This window comes from Ambystoma mexicanum, chromosome 3q (assembly GCF_040938575.1).
Source record: "Ambystoma mexicanum isolate Mex_15411 chromosome 3q, UKY_AmexF1_1, whole genome shotgun sequence".
NCBI lineage: Eukaryota > Metazoa > Chordata > Amphibia > Caudata > Ambystomatidae > Ambystoma > Ambystoma mexicanum.
Window position 1 is genome coordinate 265,841,161 of NC_090926.1, and position 25,380 is coordinate 265,866,540.

The following is a 25,380-nucleotide window of genomic DNA, read 5'->3' on the forward strand; positions in this document are numbered from 1 at the left end:
TGCGCGTTATGTACACGTGGCACATACCATGTGACAAAGGAAATAAAGAGGCTCCTGCTTGCCCTTCAATGCCAACAGACTCCTGACTTCAGCGGTTCATTTTAGCGCGCGCCAGTGCTGCATCCTAAGGCAGAGGGCCTGCTCTGCAGAGCCCTTCATGACGGCGGCCCGGCACCCCGGGCCACCCAACAGTCCCCTAGGTTGGAAGGAAGCTCCCATTGGGACACATTTTGGACTAATACGTGCTTCCTTCTTTGCAATGGTTAACAACCTGACATTTTCACATAATCTTCTCTAGTATTGCAACTCTATTTGTTTTGTAATATAATCTTTTAAATTAATTTAACTTTTAAAATATGTCAACTTATTTTGTATTGTATGCTTTTCTTTATTTTGCATTTTAGTACAGTTAAACAGCTGTCTCGTTCATTCTACGGTTTCAAATATGAATGTTATTTTCCACTAATACATGCCATTATTTTTAGTATCGTGTTTTTCCATATTCTCTTAAAAACACGCACCCACGTTTCATTTTCCCTCCTGTTAAATGTTCTATTTCCGTGAGTTGCCAATCATACACACGGTTTATTTGAAATTTTATTTTGAGTTTGGCATACTCGTTTCTGCTACGGAGACACCGGTCCCTCCTCCACTGCCGGTCCAGCCCTCCTTCCGCCTCCCGTCTGCTAGAGCACCAGCGGTAGACCAAGCCCCTAGAGGCCTAGAGCAACGGGCACTACATCCCCAAACGGGCCGGTTGGCCTCTGCACCTCCAGCCATGCTATCTCGGCTTCTCAAGGAGCATCAGACCAAGCAGAGCGAGCGCCGGGACCTACAGGGTAAGTTGTCGGCCAAGCGGCCTAGAATGTCGCGAACATCCCCGGCCTCGAGTAAGCACTGTATCCGCAGCAGGCGGCACTGTCATCGGCCGTGCTCCGCACCACCCTCGCTCTATTAAAGGGGGCGTTTCCGGCACGCCCTTGGTACCTACGTGCGTGGAGTTGTCTACGTGCGTGGAGAATAGCGGGGTGGGAATCCCAGCCAGGATGTGTTTGTGTTTTGGCTTGGGTGCCTGCTGTGTGCTTTCTGCGTACACCGTTTTAAATGCTGTACAACGTACGTTTTCTGCGGAGAAGGAATGAGCTTAACTACCCGCTCCAGAATGCTAAATAGGAAGGTGCTGATGACCAATTCAGCGAAACTCGGAGCAACGAAATTATTCTATAAACCTGAGGTTTTCCCTCGGAGCTTGCATTTTTACTCTTAATTGTGGTTATTCCAACCCCCATGTTAACCATCTTTTATTTTTTATATAGTTTTGGCTGCTAGTGCTACCTATAAGCCAAAACTATTGCATTAGTGTACAGCTAGGGAGAAATGAAATGAGGGGGGACACAAAGCTTATAGGCATAGCACTCAACGCACACACTTGTGGTGGGTGTCGCCCGCCTTGTAAAGAGCTGCCTCACCCGCCAAGCCTCCTGCTTGCCCATTCATTTCAATGGGCTCTCACCCGCCAAAAACAAAATTGTCTGTTTTCACCCGCCTTTGCGACAGAAATGGTTGAGAGCTATGTTATAGGTTTTGTGAAATGAAGATAGTTCGCTCATGAGTTACATGTCTTCCTTTATGTCAGCGATTTGCCCGAGGTGGCGGGCCGACGCTCTCGGTAATGATCTGCCGTCCAAGTTAAGGAACCAAGCGAAGCAATGGTCCCTTAATTTGGGCAGCAGTGCCGTTACTGAGAGTCGGCCTGCCGCTGAGGGGCATATCGCCTTTAGCACCAGCGAGTAAACTACACCCAGGTGCTAAAGGCGATGTTAACACCTGCGCCGCCGCATCAGGAACAGGAGCAATCAACACTGAAGATGTACTCCTGTCCCGAAACAGTGTTCTAAAAAAAAAGTTAACATCGCCTTTAACACCCACGTTGCTTGCACGTGCTAAAGGCGTGAGGGGGTGGCATGAAGGAGCATGGATGGCACAGGGCGAGGGGCGCAACAGCCATGGGGGAGCTCAGAATGCGGGCTCATACCAAAGGATTCAGCCCACGTTCCGTGCTCCCTGATTAGCTGGCACCCCCAACTCCCTCCAGGGTGCTAATAGTATATCCTTCAAGCCCCACCGGCTCACAGACCTTCTGTTAATCAAATTCTCTTACTCTAGAACCCTCTCACTAGCACACAGAACATGGAAGCTACACACCTCCCTTCATTATGGTGAAAACTTATAAGAAATTACAATTTTGGATGCCTGTTGACCAATACCCAAAATCGGATGAAGATGTATAGCATCTAGAACCCAATTGCAAGTAAACTATGTACAATAAACATGCTTCTATTGAATCACAAAAAATGCTCAGCTCACATATTTACTCAGATAATGTGGCTAGCAACATTCTCTTCTGAGTGTACCCCTAACTCTCTCACCACCACTTGACATCCACTTCCCACGCCAGACATTTTTCTCATCTTATTTACATTCCATACTCTCCCATCCGACGTTTTGACTTCTCCATGTAAACTCTTAATTACTCTGATAGGTTTGGACCAGATCCGTCTTGCTTCCCCCTTTCCCTGATGAAAGCTTAACTACCACCAACTCTCCTTCAATTTAATTTTCTTTTGTAGCCTTCCACAAATCAAACCTGACTCTGTTACTCTCCCGTCTCTGCTTTATTCTCTCACGCACCACATCCATATCTTCTCCACTCATACTAGCCCTACCAAACCAAGGTGGACATATGAGCATCTCAAAGGGCAACACTCATGGTGGAATGAGGCGTAAACCTATGTGCAACTACAGTGTCCTCGACAGCCTTTTTCAATCTCTCCTCTCTCCCAAATTGCTCCATGTATACTGTCTTTGATGACTTGATTGAACCCATTAAACTATTCTTTGTTTCTGAATAGTATATGGAACTGATGCAATGTTATCTATCGTTCCCCTTCAGAAAACCCTTCATCTCTTCACACACCAATAATACACCATTATCAGTTATTATCATAGAACAGAGGTCTTCAAACAGTGGGATCCCAGAAGCGGGGTTTGGGGGGGTGGAAAATATTTATTTATTTTTTTAATGGGAGGAAATGGGCAGGGGCGGCTCACATGGGCGGACTGGACCATAAAACTGTCTCGGGCGCCAATGAAAAAATGGCCCACACTTGCAAATGGATGTTCATTACTTTAGTCACAGACAGTTTGAATAGTACCCAAGAGAGTATTTTTTGTTAAAATGTAAGCGAATTGTGATATTTAAAGAATATTTAGTCAAAACTACTAGCTGCATAGTGAAGTAACTCATCCAATGGGCCCACCTTGGCCAAAAGGTGGCCCATTTTGACTGCCCTACACTACAATTTTGCATCTTTGGTACGGGCATCGCCTTATTGTCCTATAGGCTGGCGGCTCATCCATAATGGGTGAGGAAGCGTACACCCAGTGACCACCTCACACATCATGGAGGAGCAGAGGAGCCAGCCCAGTGAAACACTGAGCACTCCCTCAGCTGCTTTTTCGAGCTGTGGGAGTGCTCCTGGGCTGGCTGAACTGTCAAAGGAATACGCTGTTTCTCTTTTACAGTTTAGTTCCCAGCTGCACATGCGCACTGAGCCATGCAACGCTGGGGGCGTTTTGCTTGACCAGCCTTGCATAGCTCATTGGAAATTCTGGCTGGGGCGCTGCATGTCTGTATGTACAAAGGGGAGCTTCTGCGCCTCCTCGCACATATGGACAGAGCAGCCTGGAGCGGGGATTTCAGCACCCACGCGCAGATCCCCGCAGAAGGTACATTTATGCTAATTTATTTTTTATTTAAATATGTGTGTGTATGCTTGTGTTATGAGTGAGTGTATGGTGATGGGTGCTCGTATGAATGATAGCTGTGTGAATGTGTTTGTTTTGGTCTGTTGAGCTGATTTTGGCGAGTGGGGGTATGGAGGGAAGGAGGGTTGGACAACAAAGGCATTTTAAAAATACCTTTATTGCACAATTCTCCTACCCATCTGCCAAAATCAGCTCTCCTTCTGAGGCGCTGTGGAGCCCAGGGGACAGGCATGGTATTTCTTTACTGGATATCTATCATAGATGTCCAGTGAAAAATACCATGCTTTCCTCCTTGCCCCCCCAGCGCCAATTGCAAATTGTTTGGCTATTTACCAATTTATTTTAAAGTATGCTCTAAAATGAAACATTTTAACCCATTATTTAAAAAAAATCACGCAGGGAAATCCCCCGAAAACCCTTGATTGGTTCGGGCTCCCTTGCTGCGCTCGGTCGCTATGCCATTTTTATAGGAAATATTTATGCCCCTCTACTTAAAAAAATTCACCAGCTCCCAATGGCTCTCGGACTGTGTTGGGAATGGGGTGGCAGGAGCCCAGGGACTGTGATGGGAGCAGGATGGGTGGGAGCACTGGATAGTGGTGGGAGCAGGGTGGGGAGAGCCCACGGTCTGTGATGGGGTGGGGAGAGCCTAGGGAATTGGTAGGAGTGGGATGAGGGAGCCCAGCGACTGTGATGGGAGCAGGTGGGGGAGCCCAGGGACTATACTGGGAGTAGGGTGCGGTGACGGCGCATGATAGTTCATAGCCGTTTATACATACTGTCCATTTGGTAGTTTGGGGGGGGCCTGGCCTGCCCAAATTCTTCTCAGGGGGGCCCAGGTCAAAAATGTTTGAAGACCACTGCCATAAAGGGATACCATTCCCTCTTGAAAATAGCCTCTAAAAATCAAATAATGTCTTTTGTAAATATATTCTGAACCTAAGACGTTTCCACAGACTTTCTGTCCTGTCCAAGAAGAGAGCCTACATCCAAGTACGCCTCTCTTCAGCCTCTAATAACACGGCTGAACTCTTCAAAATCTGCAAAGAGCTGGCTAATCCTGCTGCAGTGTCCACCTCTCCTGTTCCCTCCCATGCCCTTTGCACAGCAGTGGCTTCTCACTTCACCACTAAAACTCAGGACATTCAGTCCTCTCTCCCCTATACCTCTCTCCGGCCGCCTCTCCCTCTCCTCCTCCTTTCCCAACATTCACTCTTGACGATGTTTCTAGATAATTCTGAAAGTGTTGTCCAAGCAGGTGCTCCCCTACTCCCCCAGAACCATCAAGGACCACATCAACACCCTTGCTCCAGCCTTGGTCGATTTCTGCAATCACTCTTTTGCCACTGGAACGTTCCCCTCTGCCCTAAAGCACTTCCTTATGCACCCCCTCTTTAAGAAGCCTTCTGCCGATCCTTCCTCTCAAGCAAACTACCACCCAATCTCTATCACTCCTTTCCTGGGCAAACTCCTGGAAACGCTGGCCATCTCCCAGCTTACCCTCCATATTGAATCTGTTGGTTGTCTCCATGACCATTAGTCTGGCTTTAGAGCAGCCAGAATCAAGGACACTGCTCTCCTGAACACCTGTGAAGACCTGCTCTCTAATCTCAACTCTAGCCTTCCTTCTGTCCTCCTCCTCCTTGACCTTGCCTCTTCTTTCGACACATTCAACCATGCCATCCTTATGGTCTCTGTGACAAGCTGGACATCATATATCAGGCCCTAGCCTGGTTGACCTCCTTCTCTCCGATCGACCCTCCCAGGCCCAACTGGGGTCCTTTCTCTCCACCACCACTCTCTCCACATGTGATGTTCCCCAGGGCTCTAACGTCTCACCCTGGCTCTTCAACCTTTACTTGGCACTTCTGGCCCACCTCATCTCTACATTCTCCCCTAACTTTCAGTGTTATGCGGATGACACTCCGCTCTCCTTCAGGCTCCCCTCTGCCTCCTCTTCTCTCTCGCTCATTCCCGACTGTCTATCCGCGATTCAGGAATGGTGTGCCTCCAAAGATCTCTGCCTTAATGCCAGTAAGACTGAGATCCTTCTCATTGGGACCCCTGCTCCCGCTTTCCCTCGTTCACTCTGGCCACCCTCCTTGGGCCCTCGACCTGCGCCTCCCTGTGAGGCAAAAAACCTTGGTTTCATCTTCGACTCAAGCCTCCTCTCCTCACATCATGGACCTCTATAAGTAGTCCCACTACCGGCGGCACCTCCTCAGAGGTATTCTTCCTTTTTTAACTTTCCCCTAGAAGCTCACTGTTTCCAGAGCCCTGCCTCTCTCTAGGCTGCACTACTACAGCAGCCTCTACTCTTCACCCTCTGCAACTAATCCAGAACAGGATTGCGAGACTTGTCCTTGGCCTCAAGCCAGGGGTGTTGCTAGGTCTGGAAAAGACCCGGGGCTATGCTGTTCTCAGAACTGTTGGGACTTGGGGCTAACTAGCCTTTTGGTTGTAGCTCCTGAGATTCTATCCGGGGCTACAACCAAAAGACCAGGGGCTATAGCCCCCTTAGCCCCCCCCCCCTAGCAACGCCTCTGCCTCAAGCCCAGGGACTACACTACATCCAACTCTGTCTTCCTAAGCACTTTCCTTCTCGAGCCCTCTGCTCATTCATCTCCAACTCTCTGAGGGTAAGATGCTTCTCCATGCAAAGAGTGGCGTCTGATCTCTCTCCTCGGCTCGTGCCTCCCTCTGGAACAGCCTCTCTGCCTCTCTCAAACTTAAGCAGGACCAACTCTCTGGAAGTAACTATAGACATTCCTTTTAGCTTCTGCTTTCTCTCTCTCTCTCTCCCCTGCTGGTGTTTAACTCAGAACCTTATGAGACACAGGCTCCTTCACGATTAGTATCCAAATGCACTGCCTCTGGGCCTACCACTCACTAGGGACTGTATCTGCAACACTACAGTCCTGTGCCTCTTTGCACTTACTTGTAGCCGGCCACCCAGGCTGCACTTACTTGAACTTTACTTATTGCACTATCCCCTTCCCTCCCCCTGGCACTTCTCCTCTCCCTTGCATGATCTGAATGACACGAGGCCTAGTAAGGTTGTTTGTTTCGTTTCTCTTTGTCCTCCCCTTCCTTGTCTTGTCGTGCCTAGAAACACTTGTGTACAGGCACGTTATAAATGACTTATCATATCACCCACCTAGACAACATATCCACTAACACCATACAATATTTCAAAGTCCCTTGACTCTTCACTGGATCCACGGTATCTAATCCTACACATTCCCACAGAACAGTGGCAATTGTCATCAAAGTCATGGGACGAGTCCTACTGACGCATCCCTTACCTGAACCCTCACACACATTGCTCTCCCTAATCATCCTTTCTACATGTATATCCATCCCAGGCCACCAATAGTCTTCTCTGATTAATTGCTCAGCCGTAGACATGCCCTGATGTCCTTCATGGGCCATCTTCAATATTCTGTTCCCCCACACCGTTAGGAGGAATACTCTTATCTCCTCAACACCAATCCTCCATCTACATAAAGCTCATCACAATCCATCTTAAATGCTTTGCATATATTTTCTCTCCGAAGCTCCTCACATTTAATTCCACTCTTCAATCTGTCCTTTAATCCCATTAAAATGGTGTTATTGTGGCAGCACTTCATTCCTCCTTGGATACTACACCCTGACTAACACTCAACACATGTTCCTTCTCCCAATCATCCCCATTTCACTCCTCAACTAAATTAGGCATGCGCAAGAGGCAATCAGCGGCCTTATTCCTTACACCAGGTACACATTCTACCTCCCACGTATACTTCTACAGTCCTGTAACCCACTTCCTTATCCTGAACGATAGTTTGTCCAATCCCTTTGTTGTCAGTGTTTCCTTAAGTGGTTTATGATCTGAGCGGATCATGAATCTAGTCCCCCAAACAAACGGACTGAACTTGACAATTCCCCACTTTACTGCTAACAACTCTTTCTCTATAGTGTACAAGGTATGTTCTGCCTCTTTAAGCACCCTGGAAGCAAATGCTATAGTGCACTCCTTTCCATCTTCATCAACCTGTGACAATACATCCCTATTTAAGGCAGAAGCCTTACTCAAAGCCAACTTTACTATTTGGAATTCCGCTCCATATTCTGAGTCCCAATGAAAGTTCACCCCCTTTCTAATCAACGTCCTCAAGTTGTATGTCCTACTGGCAAAGCCTGGAACGAACTTGGAGTAATACTCCGCCATTCCAAAAAAGGAAGACACTTTTTACTTCCGCTGGGAAAGCTAACAATAGTGTTCACCAACTCTTTTGAAATCTCATGCCCCAGGTATTGTATACTCTCCTTGTGAAACAAGGATTTGTCTTTACTAACAGTCATCCGAGCAGACTTCATGGAAGTCCAACACCCTATCTAATCTCCTATTGTATTCTTGCGCATCTTTTGCATATATAAGCACAAACACAGTGCGCCCATCTCATTGTGGAAAAGCTGACAACTGATGCATTGATATAGTGCAGCTGCAGAAACTAAACCAAACTGGATCATAATACAGTGAAACAATCCTTCCGGCGTTATGGACGCTGTAAGATTCTTTAAGGAGGGGTGTAGCTTAATCTAGTGATACACAGATTTCAAGTCTACAGTGGAGAACACTTCAGCCAGTGATGTTTGGCACGGGATGTCTGTCTGGATCAGATCATCACATATGCCCTCATTATAGGTTTGCTGGTATCCCGCTGGTAATTCCGTCGGGATACTGACAAACGGTATTACCATTCCCCCGCCTGATATGCTGGAATTACCAGAATATTATTAAAGGTGGTGGGAATACTGGTAAATCCCCATTCCATGGAGTCCCATAGGACTCGATGGGGGTATTGCCTGTGTTACCGGTGCCGGTACCATCTTTTTATTTTGCCTGTAGGGGGCCTGATTTACCTCCAGCTTTTGGCTCGAGATAAACCAGGCTACTCCACCAGCAAACTTGTAGTCTGGCGGTCCGCCATCCTGATTTTGTGTACATAATTTTTCATGCAACCTAACACCTCTTTAAATACTTCATGCTGTATCCTTTTCCTAATATCACTGACAGTAGCAAACCTTGTGCTTGAAGTGCCTTCCTGTGTTTTTTAAAAGCAGTCTTCTGAGAGTTAAGGAGCTCATTACAGGTTTGCCGGTAACCCGCCGGTAATTCCTGTGATAAACCGGCAAACCTGATTTACCATTACCGGCTTCCGATATCCAGGTATTACTGGGATATTATGGGTGCCGGCAACGTTGGTACGTTCCCATTCCATGGTGCCCCATAGGACCCCATGTAATGGGTTTGCCGCAATGACCGGCACCGTTAGTCCTAGTGCAGTGATTGCAGCAAATTTTTGCTGGTAGGGGCCTGAACTACCGGAAGGTTAGGCCTGCCTGTGGATTAGAGCCCTTACCGGCAAACTTGTGCCTGTCCAGTAAAAATGACAAAGCTGGTATCACCTACATTGATACCGGACCGGCACACTCTTAATGAGCCTTAATGACTTAATCAGAGCCGTGAACGTGCTACTGGTGTAATAAATATGTCTTAACCAGGTCTGACTCATAGCACTATGCATGTCCTTAACTGAAGTCCTATTAAAATGAAGTATTGGCAAAGCCAACAGTTTTGACATCGAGTTTAAGTATTAGGCATTTGCCATGCACTGCTATAATATGCCCAGGGACTTGCACCATCTTATATCTGCTACCATCGATTGCCAGTTAATACTACTATGGCAGTACCTGGCAAATGCCTTTACCATGCTTAAATAAACTAAAACTGCTTGTTTCAATAGCACTTGTGGAGGGGGTGGGTGATTAACCCGACCATGCCCAAGCTGTGCATGCTTGGCAACTTCAGGGTTTCCCCTCACTAACGGTCTCAAGCAACATAAATAGTTTATCAGAGTAACCTACTTCACAATGAGGTGCAAGTACAAAAAACCCATAAAAAATATTATCGGTTTCTGGTGTTCCTTTGGTCAGCTTTGCAAACTTTCAGATATCCTAATAAAGTGCATATATTATGAACGGAGTGCCCATTTGCAGGGGATGGAATGATATAATGCCTCACCTCAACCATCCAACAATGTGTTATTATTTTATAGTGCATGATCTAGCAAACCACACGTTAGAGTAAATGCTGATTACTTAACGGTAACTCATATTCCTACTCGTTCCTATCATGGTACTTTACTTACTAAAGGCAGTCTGCCTTCCAACAGAACCCCATCATTTAAAACAAATATTTTGTATGGCCCCACCCCTTCACAGCCTGGGGAATATAACCGTCCCTGTTTCTCACCACAATACTTTACTTATTGAAGTATACCAAAGATTCAACATCGGACCGGCACATGCTTGACCAAAAAGGGACAACCGCCCCCTGTTTGACCAAAAAGGAACAACCTCCACCTGCACAGTGGGAGCAGTGGCCATCCCATGGAGAATCTCAAACCACCTCCCACCCTCCCCCCAAGGAAAGAAAGGGGAGTGTGAAGGACATCCCTCACAGCGGAGGGGCCAGAAAGCCAGATGCTTTGGATAGACATGTATCCAGTCTGCCAAATGGGACTACTTCATGTAAGCCAAGTGCCCTTGCCCTGGACAGACCAAACCCAGAGAAGTCCCAACATAACCATGGAAGAAGGAATCCCCAAGCTGACTTCTTAACTTGAGGAGCCCCAAGGAACAAACCTAGCAAGACTGTGGCCCAGCGCTCCCATCAATAACCATAACCCTATTTCCAGAGCCAGATGATCAGGAAGGGCCTTCTAGAAAAGACCCCTTTATCCGAGATTACACCACCGACTACTGGCCTGCGGTAGTCCCAGCAAGAATCCGTCCCACGGTTGGAAAGGGGGAACCAAAGGCCTTCTAAAAACGTTGTTGGGGTCCCACAGTGTTTATCAAGCAAAAGAGCAACCACCACGCAAAGAAGCTGGAAAACGAGGCTCAGGCTCCTTTGACCCAGACCCCCTACAAATGCAACAATGGTTATCAGGGGGGAGTAAGCCCCCTGTATGAGGGGATGCATCGAAGACCTCCTCTTGGATGCCGTAGCCTCAAAAATCGCTAGCAAGCAATCCTGTCCTGCAGCCTCTCCAGCCACATCTCACGTGGGCTGAAGAAGCACATATCTAAAGCTGGAAGAACCAGGTGCCGAAAGTGTTCAGATTGAGACCCACATCCTCAACTCCTGACATGTTGCCCAAGCATATTCTACTTGCTACCAAAGACCCAGAAGATCTGAGGTTTGGGGGAAAAAGAGGACATTGGCTAATTCAGAGAACAGGCACCCCAAAACACAGAATCAACATCATAGACAATCCTCCAGCATATCCATTGTAAGAGTGTCATCCCAACCACAACAAACAGAATCCTGTTAGAGGACTGAAAGGGACAACCCTTTCAACCATATTCCAATGCTCTAAACATGACACTCTACAATACTAAAAAGAACAGGCCACAATCCATTCATGGCCCACAGAGATCTGATGTTTCCGTAGTACAGATAGAATCCCCTTACTGGTTGGTAGTCTCCAAAACACATAGCGTAGGCCAACCTAACGGATGCCTCTGAACGCAAGAAGACCAGCACTAGGGGTTTGCTCTAAGAACAGCAACTATGTCCAATACCGCAACCAGGCAGGGCAAATCACCTGCTGGTAGGACTCAGTCCAGAAGATCACCAAATTAACACTTGGCCGTGGTATTGCACATGCAACCAAGAAACACCCTATCAGGTCTAGACAGGAATCAACATATATCACTCACCCCGTCACTACCTAAACCAGAAAGGGATGCAGCCCCCTACCCCAAACCCTCACCTAAGACGGGTCAGAAACTGGAGAAGGGTAGGAGGAAGAACCCCAAAAGCACCCACACCCACCTAAATTACCCTGCTGCATCTCACAATAATACCGGGGCACCTAACCTACTGGCGGCGCCATAGCCAACAAAAAACAAATAACTGCTGGTCAGCTCAGAAGCGTAACGAGGCACAGCTGGTACCTGACAACCATATAGCAGGTGCCAACAACTTGCGACAGCTGAAATAATATGAAACGGAGAATGCAGCACGTACACAGGTCTGTGCACATCTGTAGTGTACCTCAAACCATACACGCCAGATCTGGTGGACAAGGGACTAACTACCTGAAGTGATACCAGGGCTCACCCAAACCGGAATCTCTTCCCCGGGCATGCAGGGAGCATGTTATAACAACAGAACCCACTACCATGGGGGGTTGGGGATCCAGAGTCACACTCCTGGTCATCTGGTCGAACATTGAACCCATCTGCAAGCCCTGTAACCACAGAGGAGCAAGATATAGTAGTCAAGTAGAGGGCACTGTCCTAACAAACCTCCTTGGCACTGTGCTACGAGTCCAAATGTTCAGAGACTCACACTTCACTTTCTGTTGCCTTCCCAACTATATACTGCCATTTATTAGTAGAAGCCATGATGTCCCTCCCTACCTTCAGAGGGACTAGGGTCTTTTAACAATAACATCCTCTCATTTCTCGGGGATGAAACACTGCATCTAAAATGTCATTTATGTTTTTTCTGAGCTTAACCAAATTCAAAGAAGTAGGATGCACAATTGCAAGCTGATTCAGCCCTGTGTACGTACTGAATTTGCTTGATACTATACATGTAATTTTCTAAATGAGAAAAGGACCTGTCTTTTCATTGAACTACCAGATCTAAATGCTGATTATTGAAATTAGTAATAGACATTGGGGCTCATTATAAGCATGGCGGTCCAGGAACTACGGTACTGGTAAGCATGCCGGTACCGTGGTCCTCGGACTGCCATACTACGAGCTGTGCTCGCGGGCGCCTGTCAGGTCTGGCCTGGTGGGCAGAGTGGCACCCGTGAGTGCAGCATGTCGGATGCACTGGCACCGTCGTTAATGGTGCAGGTGCATCCAACATCCCCATTCCCATTGAGGCCTATAGGGCTCAATGGGAATGGGGACTGACAGGCACCGGAACCAGGCAATGCAGGAATTACCGGGTCCGGCAATGTCGGAATTACCCAGTAATTCCTCATTGGACGGGTGCTGGAAAAAATGCAACTCCAGCGGCAGCCGTGCCTGTTTTACAGGCACAGCTACTGCCAGGGTCATAATGAGGCCCAATGAATAATATAGGAGTAATGGATCTGTATACACAAGAATGACTAAATCTTGATTGTTGATTATCCATTATAGATATGAAAAAGAAATGGAGAATGGAGAATGGGTTAGACAACTCCTGAAGAAGGGGGACAATTTACACCGAAACATGTAGAGAAAACACACGAGGACTGTACACATCACATTAGATATTCTTGATCTAGCCATATGTGATAATTGTCTATAATCCATTGTGAAAAATTATCTACCTATGATTAGGAATTAAGAAGTTTTCATTATTATTATTTTAATCAATAACAGCATGATATTAGTTTGATCTGATTGCAAATCGAATATGGTGTAATATGAACACATTGTTACAGAAAACAAATGAAGTAAAATATTTGATCTTTTTTTATCATAAATTGGCATTCAAATGCTATTATTGAACACAGTCTAAAGATAATTAAATATTTGTTTGTCTAGAAGACAATACCAATTGGGTGTGCAGTGGATGGGAGAGTTCCACAAGCTTGTGGACTTCATTTGCGAGTACAACCCAGTGTCAGGGTTGGTCTTCTCCCCGGCACCCCACTACTTATCTGAAAAGAATCAAAATTATCAAAAAGACCAGGTGTGCACTATGCTAAGTAGAACATGGGTACTGAACTCCCACTTGTGGGGCTCATAGTCCAGTGCTCTAATCATTGCCCTATGTTATGATCACTTGTACATGTTATGGTCACTTGTATAGTGCGCAGTCGCCCGAGGGCATCATGGCGCTGGAGAGGCAAGTAACTAACAGCCAGGTAATGAAGCAAAGGCCATTCCACCGCAACAATCAGAATAAGTGGGGTTTCAAGGCTTTTCTGAAGGCCCAATGATTTGGTAGTTTTTTCAGAATCAGCGGGAGTTAATTCCACACCCAAGCCGCAGCGATGGAAAAAGTCTGTCCCCCTACACGTGCATGAAGAAAGGAAGGCACGCATAGCAGGCCAGCCGATACCTAGCGTAAAGAGCGCTTAGGAGTATAGCATAGAAACTTAGTAGTATGAAGATACTCTGCTCCTTGATCGTGCAGAGCCCGGTGGATGATACATAGCGCTTTAAATCAAATGCACTGACCCACTCGAAGCCAGTGAAGAGAACGCAGTACAGGGTATATATGAGCCCCCTACAGTGTCCCAGTTGCCACTCGGGCCGCCAGGTTTTTAATGCGTCGGAGTCGGTAAACCAAGCCCTTGGACTGCGGAAGATAGAGAGAATAACAATAATCTAACCGACTCAGTATCATGGCAGCCACCACAGTTGGGCGTAATGACACTGGGATCAGATGTGCTCTTTCTCCTCTGTGCTTTTGGACCGGCTACATAGAACTGGAGACTGAAGACACAAGAATAACTCTGTAATACCTGCCTACACAGGAACTCTTCAGAACATAACGAATAAGAGTGCCTCCATGCATAATTAGGTTGTTTAACCGAACAGACTCATGGATTTCTGTCACAATGATAGCATGTGCTTAAACTACAGCCTATGCTAGAATGCCACCCTCCTGCTGTCGCCTACAGAATCGTTTTTTCAGATAGTACTTTGGAAACCCCAATGGTCAGACTCTTGCCTAGTCCCCCACCCCTTCCCCCTGCGCCATTCCAATAAAGTGCACAAGACCCAATACACCATGTTCTAGAATATCAAACACACCACCCCTTGTTTAGTCTGCTTTAAAACCATAGCAACATTGATTCCTTGTAGGCTCCTACTCGTACCTAAAGGTGTACAGTGTACATCACTCAATGCCGGTATTAAGTTATAGTCCGAATGTCTCTGTCTCCATTCTTAGCCACTCTGTCATCCTGTGCCTATTATACTGCCACGGGATCAACGAATTAAAGGGCAACTCCCTTGAGTACAGGGATTTGGATTATATAAAACCCAAAACACAAGCTGTTTGGCTAAATCTGGAGGATAGGCAACTCACGCTCCAAGACATTCTTCCATGCCTGATTTGGTGGTTGTATATTTAAGTGTTTCTGTGAAAGTTTGATGCTTTTTTTTTGCCGAATGGCATTTTCATCCAATTTCTTTTTGACGAATTTTGCTGCTTCCATTTACGACAAACAGCAGGGGGAGACCCCTCCACCCCAGCACCCTGTACTATACACCATCTGCTAGTTTGTGGTTAAAAAAAAAGTGGGGGGAAATTCAGCAAAAATAAATTTGATGACATTGGCATTCAGCAAAAGTGGGAAATACCATCTAAGTCTAGGCTCCAGCTTCAAGTTTGCTCCTTCGGCTAGCGGAGCACTGCATGGGGCAGCCACCATCCCTCGGCAGGTTCCCTACAGGTCTTCCTTCTGTCCCTTAGTCAAAACAATGTTTATTGTTCTGATGAGGAGTCGGGGGACTGCCTCCTGAAAACTACTCACTTGCCTCTTTCTGCCTTTATAGAGGAGAGTAAGAAGCCAATAACTACTTGGAGCTGGCACACATCGGTTTCCTTACTTCTTCAGGATCACCTTCAAAGATGACATCAGTCACCAGGCTCTTCCAATCGTTTCCCTATCATTAGCTGGTAGGATACATCGGCGAGTTAGCCGCCTGTGTGACCTGCAGTAAAATATTTGATTCCAAGCAGGACTGACCCAGCCCTTCATTCTTCATTGAAGTATCCCTAAATTGGTGAATAACGGCATTTATTGCAGCACTGAGTTGCAGGAAAAGCGGTTTATGAACACCTGATACTTTTACACTGGCGTCCATGCAATCCTATGGCAATCTAACACTTACATAATCCAGCAACCTGGATTCCCAAAATGATTCCACTATTACCTTCAGTAACCACTCGATTCATCATGTCACAAATCCTTCAAACATTTAACGTGAACTTACGTCAGTTCCCCGCTAAAACGTGCATGCATCTCCTTTTCATCACCACTTTACCCAGCATTGGCAAAGATACAAACCTTGCACTGCTAGAAAAGCATTTCTGCCAACATAAAACATACATTTTCCCCTCCATCACTATCATTCCTATTGCTGCAATTATTTGTGACCCAAATGACAAGCCATTACTTGTGCATACACACATTAAAGAGAGTTTTATTTTTGTTTTTTATTTTTTCACAAAAAGCAGTTTGTAGCTTAATCCGGTTAACTAACATGTATATTTGCAAGCTTTCATGGATATAGTTCCCTTCATCTGGTCATACTGAAAACATTTATATTGGTTTGATCCCTACATGCCTTTTGAGAAGTGTTTTGAAATTGCTACATGTATTCTTGTCCAGAGAGGCTTGCAGTTTTGTGTTGCACCAGTAATTGTCTGCCTGATACTTGTGGGTGAAATCAAAATCATCGTGTGTGGTGTATCGAGAAGAGGACATCTCCAAATGCCATCGTTTATCCAAGGATTGAACATATGTGTAACGGGCAAAGGCTCTGGATGAGTTTGTTGACATGACCTTCCCCTGAATTGAAGGGAGAATATTTATCTTGTAATGTGCATGTATGCTGCTTACCCTATGCAGGCACACTTCAAAGTCCTGTGAGGGAACAGAGTAGTAAAGGATGGACCAGGAACAAGAGATTGAGCATATAGAGGAGAGCAAGGACTGGTACATGTTATGCAATATTGTTTGCAAAAAAATGCGGAGAGCAGCAAAGGACCTAACCCGGCAGGGTAAGCCACAGTATGTGGTAGGATGTAAGTGGGTGATTTCCTGGCATTAACAAAAACAAAACGAATACATTTACATAACTCTGAAGCAACCCTAATAGGGTCCAACCAGGGGAGTTGCTAGGTCTGGAAAAGACCCGGGGCTACGCTGATGTCGGAACTGTTGGGACTGGGGGCTAGCCAGTCTTTTGGCTGTAGCTCCTGAGATTTTATCTGGGGCTACAACCAAAAGATCAGGGGCTATAGCCCCCTAAGCCCCCCCCTAGCAACGCCCCTGGGTCCAACCAACATTTTGCACGTCTTTACCATTTTCCTATGTGGAGAAAGTTACACTGCAATACTAGAGGACCCTCATTACAACTTTGAAACATAGTGTAAGGAACTCGACCATTTGCACGGGGGGTGTGCACTTGCCTGGGCTTTTTTGAAATTTTGTAATGAAATGTTGGGAGATCAGTCTCCGGAATATGTGTTGGGCTAATCCACACACATTTTCCTATGCTTGCCGCACAACAAACACATAGTCAAGTGTACTCTGGGGGGACGCAGCCTACAGGCGCAGTCCTACTATCATGTTCAGCTGGAATGTGACTGCCACCCCTCTGTATGAAGGCAGTGAATGTCATATCTGGGACAACGGTTTACAGTAGGCAACCCCCTGCAGGGGGACCTCCTTTTAGAGGGAAGAGGTATGTGATTTGATGGAGACAGAAAGTTTGTTCTCACCACAAACCTCAAGGGAGACCTGCGCTTGATCAGGAGCCACAGAGAGCTCAATTAACCAGAGAGCCACTTTGATCCACAACAGACAGGAAGATGGGTGGGACTTTTTAGTACCTTTCCTGTCGCAAACCAATCTGTTTATGACTTCACGCATAACAGAAGATTGTTGGTGGGGACCCAGGATTGGTTCATTAAGGTCGGTTTAGCCTGCACCGATCACTGGGGCACATTTGGCTTTAAAAGAAGGTTGAACCCCTCTTTTGGCAGATCATCTTACGATTTCGAAAGGAGTAAGAAGAAAGACTCATTTGGACCCTAGCTGAAGGTACAGTCTGCCTTACAGCTTCCGCCAGTGAAGGAAGCCCAGGATTTCCAAGAGGGAAGCAAGATCCCTCCCCTAAACATCTCCCAGGGAACAGAGGGTGATACTGACCTCAGAGGACCCGTCCAGCAGCTCCAGAACCGGTACTCTGCTAGATTCTGCCAGCAAGCTTCCTAGGTGGGCAGTGCCAGAGAGCCTCTGAACAAAGGACAAGGCCGTTGACTGCAAACACTCTCCTCTGCTTTGGGCCGTCCGCCTTAAAGGATGACTCTTGCCCAGCAAAGATCTAGGAGGAGTGCCACAACAAGCATCAACCAGCGTCCATCGAGCCCTCACACTGCGACCGGCTGCACCACTGACTGTTGTCATGCTGCAGTCACTAGTCAGATGCCTCGACCAGCGTTCCAGATCTGCCAACCAGCATAGAGACAAAGATTCTTGACACCGAGCCGCCGTGTAGGCCAACCTGCAGCTGTCCGTCCAGCCTCGCTTGCCGAACTGCCTGCCGTCTGATACCCGCAGCTGTCTCCCGTCTTGAACTCTGTCACAGGAGCTGCAAAGTGTCTTGGAACCGGCTCAATGCTGTTGAGCATCAATCTCATCTCAAGCACCAGGTACATTGTGGTTCTGTCCCCCTGGTCCTTCTCCAAAGGTCCCTAGTGGCATTCAGGACACCTTGCTCCCTTGGTTCTGAAACCAAATAACCTTGAACAGTTAAGACTGATTGCTTTACCGACTACCCTCCTGTCAGTATCCAGAGTACATCAGTTTCCTTCGTGAAACTGTCTGTCCTCTGTGTTCCTTTACAGGGTGGGTTTTATTTTGTAGTGTGCTGTTGTAATAATAATTAAGGACAGTCCCTTTTATCATTGGGGTAATTATTGTATTTTCGCTGTGTTGCAACTAACCAGCGATCCTCGACCTTGCGGAGATAAGCCTGCCATTCCGTCCACGTTACCAAAATTGGACAAGGAGGTTTATAATTTACTTGTGTTTCCAATCTGTTCGGATCCCTTCTGGCGTACTAGAGGTGTGGGGCTGATTGATGTTTTAGAAACAGATATTCATCCCTGAACCACTGGTTCCCCCGGAAGTTGATTTGTCGCACATATAAAGAAATGCATACTGTTATGTGTAGAAGAAGGAGACTGTCAAGGAGGGTCCATTTTTGAGCTGTAATCATTTATTGTAAGTAAACAAAACCTATCCATCCCTATTTCTATAAGATGTTTCCCTGCCTCAACCTAGGAAAAGTTGGGGTTCGTCAGAATGTCTGTCCAAAATAATGTATACTCCGTCCTCTGTCAGAAACCTAACCTTCTAACCCTAACACTTCAACTAAGAGGTCTATATTGAAAGTAAAGTTCCTTCACCAGGAGAATGACTCCTTTCTCTTGGTGTCTGTCTTCAGTTCTTCTCGTAGTAGCAGTTCCTTCAGTATACCTTCAGAATAGGGCCAGGGGAATGACTTCCTTCCTCTGGCTTCTTTACCGAAGTCCCCGAAGGCACTCCTTGATTCCTTCAATTCCATCCAGGAAAGATAAAAGTTCACAGCCTGGTTGGCCTTCTGTTTTATATCTGGATAATAGCGCTCTTTTCCAGTATACTCTTTCTTAATCTCTACTTAAGCAGTTGTATGTGACTGACCAATGCACCAAGGGAGATGCCTCTCGTTGCACTCTCACTGAATCTCTGCTTCAGCAGTGGTATCTGATTGACCACTGCGCCAAGGGAGATGACTCCCGATGCACTCTCACTGAATCTCTGCTTCAGCAGCGATATATGAATGTCCACTACACCGAGGGTTACAACGTCTGAGGTATTTTGCTTTTGTTGGGCCTCTTCCTGGACCCCTCCCGGTCTTTCTGCTGTTTCTGTTACATGCTAAGTCTTGGGGATACGGCTCTGGTGCTTCGTGGGTCGCGGCCGCCTTTTTGCCCTCTCTGGGTTTCCTGCGCGTCTCTGCAGCAGGTTGGTGGACTCAGCGTCGTTTCTGCACCTACTGGTACACCTTCCTGTGGGCACCCCACCACCAAGTGAGTCGGATCTGAAAGGACTATCAGGATGCTCTTGCCACGTTGTGTACCTCTGGTCCTCCTCCTGACGGTAAAATGCTGATAACACTGAAGCCTTCAGCGTTTGAACTTCCCAGGTCTCTTGTGCATTTCCTTGGCTTTCCCAAGGCTTCTACCCTTGTCCATTATCACTCTTCCCTTTTTTCTGTTGACTCAGCCCTTGCATAACATCAACGCCATCTTGGAAAGTCTCTGTGGCATTCTTCATGCCCCCAATGAGCCACTTCGTTACAGTACTTGGCTGACTTTTCCTCTGGGCACTCTTCATGCCTCTCGCCGCCTTCTTCATCTCAGTAGGTCTTATACTTAGTCATAGTCAGGGGCTTACAATAGCACATGGTTCTACTGTCAAGGGAGGAGGGAAAAGGTGACAATGAGGGTAGGGGTTTAGGTGTTGTGTTGCGGTTGTGGAGGCTTTTGCCTATGTGGCTGTCCTTATCCCCAGGAGGGGAGTCCCTCCCTGTGAGAGATCCTCCTGTATATTACCACCCCTAGGGGGACTATTGGGCAGCGGCTTCACCTCCATAGCATCATAGGAAAGCCCCACACCCCCCACAGAGAAGTGACAGGACCTGGAAAATCATCACAATAGTTATATGAGCACATCTTGTGTCCCCTTCCATATTACTCAAACAGAACACACCTCTAACATGGCTACAGCACCTTGATCCAATTTATATTTTCATGGACCCCACACTCGCCCAGTGTCTGTTTGATGGCTAGTTGTGAGAGGTTCTATCCGCCTTCTGTTCACTGACTTGTTATATTGGATGGTATTTGTATAGTGCCTGCTGCCATTGGTATTGGCTTGAGGCGCTGTGAGGATGAACGCCCTTCGGAAGACCGGAGTCTGTGGTGAAAGTAATGAGAGAAGTTGTAAAATGCTTGTGTGCATTTATAGCCAAAAATAAGGTATGTATAGAATGCAGGTCTCTAGCAGCAGCCCATATTACAAAAGAGTGAGGACCAGTGCTGTGTCAAATTGTCAAAGAGTCAAACTATGTGAGCAGCTGGACCAAATTCTGTGTGGTACTCTGCTGTATTCTTTCAGTCGTCGCGCATGAGGTCGAGGGCAATGTGTGTATAGGACAAGGTATTGGCAAATAGTGTGTATCTTAAAGGTGTGCGGCTATGTTAACAGCTGGACCGGAGGTTTTTCGTGGTAATCCGCTGCATTCTGTGTGACGCAATGCATGAGGGTTCTCTGAAGAAGGGCTGAAGCATATTAGTTTTAATCATGCAGTCTGCATCGTATAGGCGTGGGTAGAAGTGCTATGATTCACCTAAGTGACTCCTCTTTTGCGTTTGAATTCCCTGCGAGGGAATGTGGGTGGTGGAGTTGGCCGTGAGGTCTGTACTAAGTGTGCGCGGGTGCGAGGTTTTGAGTCCCTTCCTGACTAGGGTGCTAGCATAGTCTACACATGAAAGGATGATGGCAACGATCATGGAGACTCTGTGTGGGAAGGACAGGTAAGGAAAAAGGTGGCAGAGCATGCATATGTGTAGTTAACAGCATTTTACCACAGAGTTGGTGTGATGTGAGAGGGTTACGTAAGGGTGTAGAAATAAGACTATGACACAGAGGGGTCATGGTGATTATTAGAAACTTTTATTTAGATGTCAAAAAGTAAAGAAAACCCTATCTCGCCCTAACTGTAAGAGTGGGTTTCCTGCATCAACTGAAATAACTATTGTCAGAATGTCCAAAGCAAAAGTCCCAATGTCTTAATCCTAACTCTGTCCGTCACATCTAAGTTTAAACTAAATGAAAATAAGGTTTTTCCACCCAAAGGGGAGTTGCATCCTTTTCCCTGTGAAAAAGGCAGTTCTGGAAACTTCAGACCTTAATGTATTGGGGAATATCTCTCTTCCACGCCTCTGTTCAGGCTTCTTGCAAAGTTCAACAACGGTTGGAGAAAACTCTGTTCCCTAGTGGGCCCTTCTCTGGCTACTTTTCTAATCTCTGTGTCTCTGACCCTGATCGGCAGACCTGGTTCCGCTTCACCAGGCACAGTTGCACAAAGAAAGTTCAACAATTGTTGGGGAAAAACTGTGTTCCCTAGTTGGCCCTTTTCAGGCTTCCTTTCTGTCTCTTAGTCCCCGACCCTGACTGGCAGACCTGGTTTCCTCCCACCAGGCCCTGCGAGGAAGAACAGCAACCTGGATGCACTCCCAGTCTTTGGTGGGTCCCTGACCCTGGTTGGTAGACCTGGTTTCCACCTGCGACAAAGAACAGCCTGAATGCACTGCCAGGCTTTGGTGGGTCCCTGACCCTGGTTGGCAGACCTGGTTTCCTCCCACTAGCTACTGCAACAAAGAACAACCAGAATGCACTGCCAGGCTTTAATGTTACATACAGACTTGGTTTACTCGCCTGCAAAGTACTGTATTTATTGTTTATCACTCTCAGATATATTTATATGGATGTGGGTCCCAGACTCGCAATGTGGGTTTCTTCCACTAGCCTGTTAAACTTGGTTCACTGTTGCACCAAGTAATGTTCACCTGATTAGGCTTTCTACGTGTGTTTTGACTTTTGATATGGTCCCAGACCAATTTATGTGGCTCAATGGGCTTACTTGCCTGGTTGGCTTTGCCAATTTACAGGGCCCCCAGCACCTCCCCGATCATCGGCTTACTTGGCTTTGTGGTCTGCGATGTTCTTGGGACGTCCCGTGCGCCTGCTGTCAGTGGTGGGGCTTCCCCTGCTTCCATCTCTCATCTCCGGAGGTTGGCGGCTTCCGCTGTGCCTGCTTCTTCCTTGTCGGCATAGGACCGTTATTCCATGGCTGCCGACCTTCGAGCATATCGGGAGCATCTCCTTGCTGCTCAACGATGGGCCCTGCACACAAGACCAGCTTGACAGTGACCTTCTCCTTGTTCGGATACCGGTGTGCCTTCCTTCTTCTCTGCGCGTACTCCGTCTCGAGGTTCCTCCAGGGTAGACTTGACATTGTATCAAGGCCTTCTTTGCTTTTAACTCAACTTCTTCCAATCGACTGTTGAGAACCACTAGAATGGGAAAAGTAGTTCTGGCAGACACTCTGTACTGCTCCCCGCCTCCTCCTCGTCCCAGTACTGATTAAGTTATGGTGTTGCAACTTATTAGAGATCTTTCCTGTCTCAGTACTCAACTTCTGCATTACTACAGTAATACATGGCATTGGAGGCTAGAGGTGGAGAGGGGGGTAGGTGTAGGACAGGCGGGGGTGCTATCGGAATACCGTGTTCGCCCAATATGGTCATCACTGGTCCCACATGGGGTTTCCCCTCCCATAAGATCCACCCGCTGAGCGGACTCACCACCATGGCCGCATGGGAAGGGGCTCCCCCTTTGGAAGGAGTGACGACATCCTGGAATTCGTCACACCACGTCCATAATGTTTCTGAGATTTTTTACTGTGTTGGAGGTGCAGGGAGGTGGGCCTAGGGAGAGCGGCCAGAGGGTGGGTTGAGGAAAGAGGGCAGTCATCCCACATAGCAAGAATTCTGGATGGAGGGATGTGAGAAGGTAGAGAAAAGTGGGAGGATGGGGACAGTTCTGATGTTGTGGGTGAGGTAGAGTGGCAGGCGGGGAGAGCGATGAGATTTTAGAGAGGATGGAATTGTGTCTCTCTTGGGCTGTTGTGGTAGTGGTCTGAGAGGGAGTCGCAGAGGGATTGGGTGTGGCTGGGAGGTTTTGCGGTGCAGGCCTGGGCTTTGAATTCAGAGATTAGCTTGAAGAGTTCCCTCGATGGGTGCAAGGCTTTGGAGATTCTGTTCCAATAGTAGGATTTTCTGGCTTTGCGTATTTCTGCACGATAAACCTTGAGCTGGGAGGCGATTGACTTGAGTTACCCTGAAGCTGCCAGTCGGCCCACAGAGGAGAGGGTGAAGAGAATGGCAGAATGGGCATGGTGGTAGTGAGGTGAGGAGGTCTGGTGAACCGAAGATTGCATCTAGGGTGTGACCAGCAGAGTGGGTTGGCCATGATAGTAACTTTCTTACGTAAAAGGTTTTTCAGTTTGTTCAGTAGTGGTTGGGTCATTGGGTTGTGTGGTATGTCGAACCAGATGTTGAAATCCTGTAGTACTGTGAGGTGGGGGTGGGACACCATAATGGCTGCTATGGAGTTGCTTAGGGACAAAGCTTCTATTGTAGCCTGTGGGTCGATAAATGAGCAAGAAGCTGCGAGTATAAAAGGGTGAGAGCAGGAATTTTACCCAGAGGGATTTGCAGTCTGTGTTGCGGGAGTGTTCATCAGAGTGCGAGGTGGATAGGGAGGCTTTGTGAAGGATGGCAATTCTGCCTGCTCTGATGGTCCCATTTTGCACAATAAGTTTGTAACCTGATGGAAGGCTTCATGTGCAGTCGGCCGGAAGTCTTGGGGGAACCAGGTTACGGTGATGAAGTGGATGTCGGGCATGCTGATAAGGTTAAGTCATACATATTGTGACAATTCCTTGCGATGGATCTGTAATTGATGAGAATGCAATTCTCACAACTGTTTCGTTGTTTGTTTGAAGTCGGGGGGGGGTTACATTCTGTGTGGGTGCTGGGAGAGGAGTAGGCGTGATCGCCGAGGGATGGGGTTGGCTTGATGCGTTGATGAAGGTTGTGATTGGGTGTGAGAGATGGAAGGTAGGGTCGTGCGATTGGCTTGTGGTGTGGCTGGGGGGTTGGGATCGGTGCAGGGTCTGAGATGGGTGTTTGTAAGTGGTGCCTGTAAGGGAGGCAGTTGGTTTGCGGTCGAGGGTGGGAGACAGAGCCTGTACGCATTATTGGTGGAAGTGTGGTGAGGGATGGGATGGTGGAGTTTTGGGTGTCGAAAAGTAATAGTACAAGGGATGGGTATGTATGCGTGGGAGGGTGTGGGGGCCACGTGAGCTAGTGGAGGTGGATTATGTAGTGTTGGAGGGGGAGAAGGGTACAGAAGCTCTCTGATATGGGGTTGGATTTCCAGTCTGGAGAGGGGAATCCGGTGACAGACTCCTAGAGATGCGTGGGGAGGGGTGATTGGCGTGTGGGCCTTGGGGGCTCTTTAGCTGCTCAAGAAGTGATTTCAGAGGATTCTAGGGTGTAGGGGAGGAGGCGAGGATGTACGTGTGAGTTATTTTGATGCCTGGGCAGTAGGTATGGAGAGTTATGCGCCATAGGAGTGGCGCAGGAGACGAGGTGTCTATTCTTTAGGTATTTTTAAAAGGGAGCGGGGGCATGTGGATAAGGAAGGGGCCGAAGAACGTTGCATCTAATGAGTGCTAGGTTGGGAAGGAGGTGGCGACATGTAAGGATGTTGTCTTACCAGGTAAATGGGGGCTTTTCTGGTATGCCAATGTAAACCTCTATTATTGGAGCTGCTATCCATAGTGAGAGGTGCTAACTTAGTGTGAGGTTGGAGTGACTTTTTCAGGGTCTTAGGGGGGGAGGTCAGGGAATGAGGTAAAGGCAGCATTACCTGCTTCTGAACGGGTAACCGCAGAGGTCTGGACCCTGCAGTCTCGTCACGAGGTGAAATGAGAATGCAGCTAAATATAACCGAGGAGAGAGCAAGTGAGGTGGACTGGACTGGCGTCGGTAAGATTCCGGGAGGCAAAATGGAAGAGTGGCAGGATACAATCATGGTGAGATTCACAGTGGCAAACCTACATTAGGAA

At 47.3% G+C, this 25,380-nt stretch overlaps 1 protein-coding gene across 2 annotated transcripts in view; it reads left to right on the plus strand.

The window, feature by feature from the left end:
• Positions 1-599: 599 nt before the first annotated feature.
• The window catches only part of BLOC1S1 (biogenesis of lysosomal organelles complex 1 subunit 1), a 164,873-nt gene continuing 140,092 nt past the window's right edge, over positions 600-25,380 (plus strand). The window contains exon 1 of one of the 2 annotated variants that reach the window (XM_069653725.1): positions 600-839. In XM_069653725.1, coding sequence (XP_069509826.1) covers positions 779-839 — 61 coding nt within the window. In that variant the 5' untranslated portion in view covers positions 600-778. The remainder of the gene's footprint in view (positions 840-25,380) is intronic. The other variant, XM_069653724.1, reaches the window with a different exon arrangement.